Source organism: Antechinus flavipes, chromosome 6 (assembly GCF_016432865.1).
Source record: "Antechinus flavipes isolate AdamAnt ecotype Samford, QLD, Australia chromosome 6, AdamAnt_v2, whole genome shotgun sequence".
In the NCBI taxonomy this organism is placed as follows: Eukaryota; Metazoa; Chordata; class Mammalia; order Dasyuromorphia; family Dasyuridae; genus Antechinus; species Antechinus flavipes.
The window spans coordinates 7672491-7683818 of NC_067403.1; the positions used below are offsets into that span (position 1 = coordinate 7672491).

At 48.6% G+C, this 11328-nt stretch overlaps 1 protein-coding gene across 1 annotated transcript; it reads right to left on the minus strand.

Moving 5' to 3' along the window:
- Positions 1 to 8143: 8143 nt before the first annotated feature.
- Positions 8144 to 10880, minus strand: FGFBP2 (fibroblast growth factor binding protein 2). Its single transcript, XM_051964128.1, has 2 exons — positions 9874 to 10880; positions 8144 to 8620 (listed from the first exon to the last, which is right to left on the minus strand). The coding sequence occupies exon 1, from the start codon at positions 10576 to 10578 to the stop codon at positions 9889 to 9891; it is 690 nt and encodes a 229-aa protein (XP_051820088.1). The 5' UTR covers positions 10579 to 10880; the 3' UTR covers positions 8144 to 8620; positions 9874 to 9888.
- Positions 10881 to 11328: the final 448 nt, after the last annotated feature.

Genomic DNA, 11328 nt, shown 5'->3' on the forward strand with positions numbered 1-11328 from the left:
AAAATTATCATCACCATTACCATCAGCGCTGCTTCAGCACAACAAATACATACATTTGCCACACTCAGAAATGTTTGTCTCATCCTGCCTCTTGGAACTGGGGTATCCCACCTCATTACTGATCCTCTGGGGTTTCCTTAAACAGAAAATTTAAGATAAATTCATAGGATCGGAGTTATCAGGTTGGATGGAACCCGAGAAGTCTTCTGGTCTCATTGCCCATCTCCATCAGCCTGGTGGGATAGGGGAAGAAGCGGAAATGGAATCTGTTCTGAACAGATATTTTTTAAATTTTTGAACAGTTTTTGATGCCTCCAGAACATGCTGTTGGAGGGACCCAGTTTGCACTAAAAATGCCTGAATAGAGACTAGGGGGTGGAGATACAAATGTGGATGTCACCTCCTTGGAGGGTATTGGAGGCCTCTAGACTCCATCTGGCCCAGACCTATGTTTTACAGAGGTCTCATGGCAGGTCTCCTGGCACCCCCGACAGAACTGGGAAGAATTTGGCTTTGTGAGCACTCTAGTCGGGTACAGCGAGTGCCCCCGGCAAACCATCTCTCCTGGGGAAAGAACTCTCCCATCCAGCTTGGATCCTCACATTGGCCGGCCGTGCTGCTCTCCCCCAGGCAGACTGGGAAAGCACCTGTCTCCCCAGACTCATAGGGATTGGCTTTGCCAGGTGCAGACTACCGGCCGCCATCTGCTTTATTAGCATTTGGAGTCCTGAACGCACAGCCTCCCTGCAGAGCCACCAGCCTTTAAAGTACCTTTTTGCAAGAGACAAGACAGACAGTACTTCCAATTTCAGAGCTCCCTGGGAAGGAAGGAAAATAAAGAAGAAGCTCCCGCCAGGTGAATGGCTCACCTGGCAGAAATACAACCGTTCCTGGGCCAGGTGGGCAATATGTCTGGCAATAAAACACAGAGAAGGGCTTATGCTCAGGGGTGAGCAGATGGTTCAAGGCTTTGAAAACTGGCATTGCTAGCGTGTGACCTCAGTTTCCTGGCCTAAAAAATGAGGGGGTCAGACTCGATGTCCGGGGTCCCCTCCTCCTATATCTCTGATGCTACAATGGCCTCTGGGGGGCCTTCAGCTTCAAGGACCACAACTCTATTCGAGTCCACTGGAATGCCCAGAGGCACATGGTACATGGGTGATCAGAGTTAGCTGGACTTCGGACCACGGTCACAGGTTAGGAGAAACAAAGGGACTTACCCGGTCTCACCCATTTCTTTAACAGATGAGGAAACTGAGAAGTTGAGCCGGGTGCCATGTTCACACAGGGGGCAAGGACGAGTTCCCGACTCCCAGTCTCGCCTTGAGTCCAACCTCTTCATCCGGCCTCGGACCCTCCCTGGCTGTGGGACTGGACAAGTAATGTCACCTCTGCTTGTAAGAGAAGGAGAAATAACTGAGCCAACCGTAAGCACTTAGCCCAGGGTCCCACCTAGTGGGAGTGGGGGCCAGAGAAACATTAGCTGGCAAGTTGTACCCTTCTGCCACATTCTGCCTCCAAGAGAAAGGCTAAGGGAGCGATGGATGGAGAAGAGAAAGCCGGGAAGCGGCCATGTTTGTTTGTTTAGTCAAGTTTGGGATTTTGTCCTCATAAGGTCACTTTCCATGTCACAGAGAGCTTCCTGAGGCACTAAAAGGTCAAGTGGCCAGGCCAGTGGGTGCCAGACAAGAACAAAAGAAAGAAAACTCGGATAATAAAATCACATTTATCCCTTTGTCACCTTCCTGAGTAGATTGTAAATTCCTTGAAGGCAGGGATTCTAACTTGTCTCTCACCCCAGCATACAGCAGGCACTTAATAACTGCTTATTCATTGTCACTTAGGGACCTGGAAGAAGCTAAAAAGGCCCATGAACAGCCAAAACAGGGGGCATGAAGTCTGTGCACAAACTCGGGCAGTTATATTCATTATTTAATTGCTCTTCTGGCCACAATGCTCACAAGTGGGGTTGTCTTAGTTTCCCCCAAGATAATATGTAGGCATAAAGTAGAGAAGTTTCTGTGTTTGGGGCGGGGGGGGGGGTCAAAGGGAAGTTTTGAAATATCAGAAACAAAAACAAGAGAGAGGGGACAGAAAAGTAGATGCAAGAACTTCATCGGGGCCATGGATTGGAGAAGCAGTAATTCCCATTGTCAACAGCCATCGCGGCCATCATAGAGTCACAGTCACTGCAACAGCTGAGGATAATGTGAATAAATGAAAAGCAACACTAGAGATGAGATTTTGCCTTTCTCCAATATTTGTGAATCCAAATTTCAACTGCTTAGAATTTGGATAAATCACAAAATTATTCTCCTCTCCAAATGATAAGACACAATGATGACCGTAGGCAAAAGACCTTATTTTGGCGTGAGAATCAGAAGGACCAATCGGGGGCTGGGTTTGAACACTGACTCCACCCTGGGATGGCACATGTATTCTCCTCCATTTTGCTGTTTTTCTGGTATTCATCCATGGCAAATTAGATCATGAAAGCCATCTATTGTTTGATATTTGTAGGTGGATATAATTAATCAACATCTTTTCATTTTATGAAGTCTCCTTCCCAACTGGACCAAAACTTACTCTTTCCCCCTCCCAATCAAGAAAGCCTCTAAACTTTCTTCCAATTAGAAATTAGACAACTTAAATTTGTATCCTGATTAATTGTTTTTGTTGTGCATGACTGATGTAGAAATACGTTTTACATGACTGCACATATATGACATATCAAATTGCTTACCTTTTTTAGGGAAAGAGGAAGGGACAGAAAAGAAAGAGAAAATTTGGAAATCAAAAAACATTTTAAAGGAATGTTAAAATTGTCTTTACATGTAATTGGAAAAAATAAAATACTATTATTTTTCTTTGCTATAATTAACTGAATGTTGGGGACCTATTTGATTAACTGTTTTAGATATAAAATTCTATTTACTCTGTATTTAAAGTCTTTAGACTAAGCGGGCACTGACCTATTCTTTTGACTGTCTAGCCAATAAATCATCTACGCTCAGACTGTTTTATTAATTATTATGAATTACTCATTATAAGGAGTGTTCTAAAACTACAACTCTGGTCCCACATCATTGTCTCTCAGTCCCCTCCATCAATAAGAAACCAGGTATTCCATCCTTCTAACTCTGTTTTTCCTCTTTTTTACTCCCTCCAAATTGTATATTAACTGTATTGCAAAACCAGGGTTCTGGGTTTTGGGCTACCAAGAACCTTGGTCCCAGTTTATTAGCTGCATGCATTACTAAATAAATCATGGTCTGGATGTAACTGATTGGTTTCTATGTAACAAATAACCTTGACCAAGTTAAGCTTAAGTCTGAAGTTCCCTCCCCACTGCCACCTCAAGCTCACATTTATACGAGACTTTATGGTTTACAAAGCTCTTGTAGAACAGGAACTGGTTTCCCCTTCTCCCCCTTTTCTTTATACTCCCAGTACTTAACACAGTGCCTGGCACATACTAGATGCTTAATAAATGTTTAAGGACTGATGAGGGATCTCATTAACAGAGAGAACTCCTTATATAAAAACTCCCTCTTACCAGTGATGTCAGGGCAGTTATCTGAGGCTTAGAAGTTACGTACCTCATGTTTAATCTATATCAGAATGTTTGCTATCTAGGGGAGGACGGAGGAGAAGGAGAAAAATTGGGGGCACAAGTTTTTGCAAAGGTGAATGTTGAAAACTATCTTTGGGTGTTTTTGGAAAAATAGAATACAATTTAAAAAATGAAAAAACAATTATTAAAAAACCTCTTTACATATAATTGGAAAACTATTATATATTATATGTAGCAAGGTAATAATAATTTTAGAAAGACTTTCATCCAAAATGGTTAAAATTTTTTTTCTTAAATAAAAGGACAAAATCTTCAATTATCTGGAAAAAACCTTAAACAGAGCAGCTTTCTTAGCAATGTGACATAAATGAAATGATTCGATCTTAGCTATTAAGTACAGAAATTACTGTTATATGGGAGGGGGGTGTGTAACCAGTCGGGGGGACAGGAGACTGGTCCTTCGCTCTAGGGAGCACTTAGTCAGAGGAAATGGCCCAAGAGAGCCTGAAGGAACCTCTGGCGAGGAGGCAGAAGACCCAGATTCCCAGGCTGCGGGAGCAACTACAGACCCAAGGGGTGCGGGGTCACATGGCACCCAAGGGGGGCGGGGTCACATGGCACCCAAGGAGTGCGGGTCACATGGCACCCAGGGAGTGCGGGGTCACATGGCACCCAAGGAGTGCGGGGTCACGGAGCAAGAGAGGAGCATGTGGCACAGAAGAACTCCCGAGTCCTTCCTGACAGGTCTTATTAGGTGGTGTCCACAGGCAGGAGCTCAGAACAGACACAAAATGCGGAGTAGGGGGGAAAGCCCGGCCTTGGAGACCTGCCAGTCCTTGGGCCGCTACTAGGAAGTGTGCACATGAAGGAAGAGAGTCAACAGTGGGCCGTGGGGAGGGTCTCGGGCTTCCTCCCAGGAGGGCCCCGGCCCCACAGCAGCCTCAGATGCTGTAAGACAAGGTTAAAATAACCCTCAGAATTCAGCCCTGAGACCCCCCAAGCCCAAGGTGGCGGCCGGGCCAAACGCCCCTCAAAGCCTCCTTTGTGCCCATGATGGGCAACGGGTTCCTAACAGAGCCGGGCATTCACAGAGGCACACAGCAGGAGCTTGTTCGGCTCCGACGGGTCCGCCCCGGGGTCTCTGCATTCTTGGCTCCTTCACCCCCACACGAGGGAGGGCTGTCGGGAAAGGCTGATAAGTGGCGCCTAAAGCAGCTCCATCAACTGGTAACCCCTGAGGGAGGGAGCCCAAGGGGGACATCCAACCCACCCCCCATTTGTGGGCAGCCTGCCCCCCATAGGAAGCAAGGGGGGAGGGAGAGAGAGAGAGAGACCTGAGTTTGAATTCTGACTGTGTTCCTAGCTCCATCCATGACCTCAGATAAATCACTTGACCTCTCTGGGCCTCAGTTTCCTAATCTGTAAAGTGAAGGAGTTGGACTACTTGGGTCTCTCCCAACCAGAAAGCTCTGCTCCCACACTATTAAAAGACGGGGAGCTTTCTACCTGACCCCAATTAATGTAATATCTAAGCTCCAGACAGCTTCATTAATTTAATCAATGAATCAAAGGTATAAACCAGGTATGAATAAGTCCTTCATTCGTTAGGAGGTATCAAGTTTCATCACTGGATGAAGGGGATGATCCCAGCCAGGTCTCCCCGTGGATGGAGCCCTGGGCTCAGACCCAAGAAAACTCATCTGGCCTCGGACACTTACCTTCTCTGTGGCCCTGGGCAAGTCACTTAACCCTGTTTGCCTCAGGTTCCTAGAGAAGGAAGTGGCAAACCCCCAGTATCTCTGCCGGGAAAACCCCAGGTGGGCTCAGGCAGAGTCAGACAGGACTGAGATAAGTCAACAACAATAACGATAACAGCAACAAGAACCAGCCCATGATGGCTGGAAAGAATCACGGGCACACTGGGTCTGTGTACGGCACAGCAAGCCAACTGGAAATCAGGCGTTCCGGCCCCAATGTTTGAGGGAATCCTGAAAAGAAATCGCCCATTGGAGGAGGAGGAGGAGGAGGAGGAGGAGGACAAGGAGGAGGAGGAGGAGGAGGAGGAAGAGAAGGAGGAGGAGGTCTCTTTCCCCCAGACCCTCTCCACTCCCATGACCACTTGACGATGCTGGGAGGCGTCAAAGGCTGAAAGATACGGGGTTGTCACTGAAGTTGGCAGCAGCCCCCCCCCGGGTAGCCGTGCCAGACGTTGCCATCCACAGCGGGAGCCGGAGATCCGGCCAGGGGTGAACTAGACCTTTGGAGGCTGTATCTGAAACCAAGAATCTTAGATATAGTTTTTGTAAGTATAGATTAGATTTAATGAGAGTAACAGAATCCTCACAAAAATCCTTTGTGAACTTTTTAAATTTTAAGTTTTCTTCTGTATATTTTTATGGTTTTTTAGAAGATAATTCCCTGCCTTCACTTACCCAAATTGAAACCCTCCTTTGTGACAGACAGATAAAGTTAAGCAAAAGTCAGCCCGGTAGGAGCCAGGGCTGGAAATGGGTGTCTTGGGCTGTGCCTTCGCGGGCTGGCCTCGGCCGGGCCGTGGGAGTCACGCTTCCTCCGCTCGGCCCCTGAAGCCTCGGCCTTGGCTCCATCATCCACGGCATAAGGGGGCCCTCAGCCTGCGCCCAGCACCCCTCCGGGCTCGTGAAGCTGGCCGGCGTCCAGGCTACCTCTGTCCCAACAGGAAAGCTCGGAGGGGGCGCAGTTAACGTGCTTTCAAAAATAATGCCGGTTTACTTCACAGCTGGCAGCGACTCGTGAGGAGAAAAGTTGTGGGAAAAAAGGAACAAAACTCCATTTTGCTCCTTAGAATGGAGGGCTCTTCACACATAAAAGCTCACCTGTCCAAGGTCATCTGAAATTGTCTTTGAAAAGTCTCAGCTTCTAACCCATGGAGGGGAGGCTTCCTGCGAGCCTTCTGGCCCGGGGCCTCCTAGAGACCCATCCCAGCTTGCTCTGGCAGGGACTCGGGACCTAAACGCCTCTACTTTTTGCTTTTAAAAGTTACTTAATTAAAAACATAAATAAGGCTCTGCCCTTTGGGCCTGGAGGGAGAGAAAGCCTTCTTCTCTGCTTGACACCATTGCCCGGGTCTCCCCCCATTCCCCATCACCCATAAAAGCCAGTGTTAAGAATTGAAAGCCGGGAGGGACCTTGGTCTAACAGGAACCCTGTCCATTCCCACTGTATTTTCCAATTTTTCCCATCTGTCTCCTTTGCTCCCTACAGCAACCCTGAGAGGGATGGAGGGCAGGTGTCTTTGGGACCTCCGTGTCACAGGGGCCACGTTCTTGTACAAAGTAAGGGAGAGAAGACATGGCCGAGCAGAGCCACGGGCTCCATCCAGTGACTTCTGGGCGACAAAGGACCTCAGAGGTGATCTGGCCCAACCCCATCCGCCCCTCGCTCCCACCAGTGTTGGGGAGCAGATTGTCAGGAAGACGGAACTCGCTGCAGATTAATTGTGGGACTCAAGACGAGCCGTTCAGTCTCTCTGGGCCTTGGTCTGCTCCTCTGTGAAATGAGGGCAGTGGGCTCCATGACTTCTAAGGCTCCCTCAACAATTGACCTTCTCCTTTTTGTTGTTGAGTCATTTCAGCATATAGAGGGCCACAGCCTCTGCTTGAACACCTTCAGTAACAGGAAGCTCACTACTTTACAAGGCAGCCTGTTTCATTGTTAGACACAAGACTTAAGTTGGGCTAAAGTATTTTTTCTCCTTCCTTTAAGACAGCTTTTGCCATTTTTTTTCCCTCTCTAATGTCTCCTCCGAACTAATCACCTTCGCTTTATTTAGTGTCTGCCAAATGGATGCTAAAACATTTTAAAAAAATAGAACACAATAATAAACATAAGTAAATAAATTTTAAATAAATAATTTAAATAATGAATAAATAAATGAAATCGCTCACACAAAGCACCCACTATGTGCTTGGAGTTTTGCTAAGTGCTTTACTTTGTCATCTCACTTGATTCTTACAACCACCTGAGGAGATAGATGGTATTATTGTCATTGTTTTACAGAGAGATTAAGTGACTTGCCCGGTTCTCAGGTTGGATTTGAAGAGCTCTTCCCGATTCCAGGTCCAGTATTCTGCTAATTTCATCACTCTTTAATTTATTGAGTAAACATATGAATGAATGAATTCATATTTACATAGAAACAATAACGATAACCTATGATCTTATTTAGTTTAGCCTTAATCATAAAACCTGTATGAATCTGAGTACGTCACTTAATGTCTTGAAGTCCAGCTTCTTCATCTATAACTGCTATTTGCTTCTGCCTTATCGGGCCTTTTGTCCTGGCTTCCTTACAGTACATTGGTACTGGCCTCCTCTGGCCCATTTGTGTGTGTGTGTGTGTGTGTGTGTGTGTGTGTGTGTGTGTGTGTGTGTATGTGTGTGTATGTGTGTGTGATATTCTCCAGTAAATATTTCTTTTACGCCTTCTCTCTGAGCCTCTTGGAAATGAACCACGGCCACTCGGGGACCTAATGGCCAGCAAGGGACCCATGCTTTCCACTAACATGGAAGGACACCGAGTCTCTGACGTGGGCTCCTGAAGCCATTCATTTATTGTTGACACACAAGGGGCAGACGTACAGGACTGCAGGCCGTCTCCAGGCGCTTGAGCATCCAACACAGCACATGCAGAGCATTGCAAAACACAGACTTTGTTAGAAAATCTAATCTAAAGACTAAAGAATAATGTTAATATATTTCAGGTTCCCTACAGTGCATCTAAGATTTGAAAATAAGCTGTAAAACTACATTTGGGCCTCGAGCCCCTGAGCTAACCCTGCAATCTCACATAAAGTTTATTACTTTGAACTATAAATTCATAAAGGGAGTGTTTCCTTCCCAATGCACCAAACAACAAAAACAAACAAAACCAAAACACCAAATAAACACATAAACAAAAAAACCCAGTAGCTGAAACATCCATTCAACTGGCAATAGGCAAGTAGTTTATTCACTCTGAGGACGGCTGAGGCTCAAAAGACCATGTAGAATCCTTGTCAGAGATCTCTGAAAAAAAGAAAACCAAAAAGATAAGAAAAAAAAAAAAGGTGATGTCATTCATTTTCAGCTTAACTCATTTAAGTGCTCTTTTGAGTCTCAGAGCAACACTCAATGCTGATTAAGTCTCTGGCTCACAGTGCCTCTGTTTCCTTCTTCCCAACACTGTCTGGAGGGACAGTGAGTAGCTCCCAGAACTGGGGTGAGAGCCTTCTGATCTGAAATTCTCTGACTAGGGTTCAGAAGCTCGAGCTTCAAGACACTCCCGTTTTTGGAGCTCAATTTCTTTATCAGAGGAGGGAGAATTTCCTCATCAGTAAAACACAGGGGACAGACTAGACCCCAGCCCCTGCCCCCAGAGGCTCTCCATCTTAGGTGAATACAAAACTCCCCCACTAGGATAATCTATTTCAAGTTATTACCTGGCTATAAATGTTTCCACACAATCAGAAGGGTAAAGGACTGAGCCCAAACACCTGTGTTTTAGCCTCAGAATGGGTAGTGAGCTAGATCTGGGGTGAGGATTTAGGGTTCCAATCCTGCACCTATTTCCTCCCCCCACCATTGTTCTCATCATTCACCTCTGCCTCCTTCCCCCAAGCTCCACTTACCTTCTGCAGGAGACCTTTCCTCACCTCCCCCTCCCCTCTCCCAGCTGCCGGTGCCTTCCCTTGGAGGTCACCTCCCGTTTATCTTGCACAGGCTTTTTTCCCCCAACTTGTCTCCCCATTTGAAGGAGAGCTCCTACAGAGCGGGGATTGTACTTTTAACAATAAGCAGAGTTTGCATTTAGAGGGCATTCTAAGGCTTGCAAAGCACATCTTTTCACATGCTCTGTCACTGGGGGCCTCACAAGAACGCTATGAATGGGGATTATTATTTTTTCCACTTTCCAGACACGGAACCTGGGATTTAGAGAACGTAAGAAATTTGTCAAGGCTCACACACCTACTAAGTGTCTGAGACAAGGTTCTAACTCTTTTTCTTGCTTCCAAATCCACCCCAACCGCCTGCATTTAACACAGTGTTTTACAATAAATCCTTGTTGCCTGAATGTAGTTTGGGTCAAGGTAAATGTCAGCAGGTAAATATCTGTAAATGGAGGCATTGGATTAGTGGGTCTCTAGGGTGTCTCGGACCCTAAATCCATGATTTTTGGGTCCTTCACCGGCCTTAATCTCCTCCCCATGAAACAGCCCCAGGGACTGGGCCCCTTTTCCTGGCTCTGGCGGGAGGGTCATTCTGAGCGGTGGGAGCTTTACCTGGGGGCTGGGTCCCTAGCCCAGGAAGATGCCGATGATGTAAGAGCAGATCTTGTGCAGGGGCTCCCAGCAGTACTCCTTGGCTATCCTCAGGGCCTCCTCCTCTCTGCGGGCCTGCTGCCCTGGTGGGGTCGGCTTCCCCGCAGCGGGGCCCGTGGGCTTGGCTCTCACCACCTTCTTAGCGGACCTTTTGCCCACCTGGGCTTCCTTGGAGTCTTTCTGGGCTGGCCCCTCAGGCCTGGGCCCCACTTTGGAAGGCCTGGAATCTTCAGACTGCTGGCTGGAGAGGGGGGGCCCCTTCAGGCTGGGGGTCCCCTTCAGGCTGGAGGCCTCCTGCCTGAGCTGCGCCTCAGGCCCGGCGCCCTGGCACAGAGGGGGCTTCAGCACCGGGGCCGCCAGGCAGGGCTCACTCAGCCTCCTCAGGCCCAGCACCACCTGGCTCCAGTAGAGCGTCGGGTTGCTGACGAAGGCCCCACAGAGCCCCGGCTTCCCGCTGTACTCGCACCAGGAGGCCCGGGCCTGGTTCCTGCACTCGAGCCTCAGGCGGATTTCCCCCTGGTCGCTGACCCTCATGGAACAAGCATCCTTGCCCTTGGTCTGGAAGTGAAGGTCTTCCCCAGGAGGGATTTTCTTCTGCCTCGGGGTCTGTCCCAAAGCCCCAAGACAGCAGCCGGCCAGCAGCAGAAGGCAGGCCCCGAACGCCATGGCCAGCTCCCAGCTCAGACCTTCCCGGCTCAGACCTTCCCTGCTCAGACCTTCCCCACTCAGCCCCAAGCAGGGAAGGGCCCGCAGCCCGGGTGGCCCCGACTTAAAGGGCAGCCACACAAAGCCCCCTTTCTCCCTCCTGGTGGGCTGAATCCTGGATGAAAAAGCCAACTGTTTCTGCAGGGCTAAGTTAGAGGGAGTGTCAAATGGCAACTGGGCTCCTTCCTGGAAGGGGCTGTTCTAAGTATATCCAGGATGGACCAACTCAGTGAGCCCGCGCCCGTCACACTCACACATACATCCCCCCCCCCACACACACACACACTCAGACACACACACTCAGACACACACACACACACACACACAGAGAAGAAGGGAGGCAATGTTTTCCCCGGCTCAGTTACTTTTAGCCTTTTTTTCTGAGCTGGCGTCTACCATGAGGGGCAGACAAGGTGAGTCCCTGAGAGGAAGAAGAAAAGGTCCCTCCTCTTCCTCCTGCCGCTCCCATTGCTGGCTGTGCTGAACAATCCGCCAGAGGCACCTCTACCCAGATGGCACGGACGCACCCCCGCCCCCCAGCCACAGCAGCAAGAGCGCGGCTTCGCCAGGGTACCGACCCAGTGTCCTGGTGCTGGGCCCAGGAGTTACTGCAGCGAGAAGCCCAGAGGAGAGCGGGGTGGCAGGCCCTGCGGCCGGTGGGCGTGGGGTTCCAGCAGCCAACTCGGACGTTCCATGAGCTGAGCCAGGACT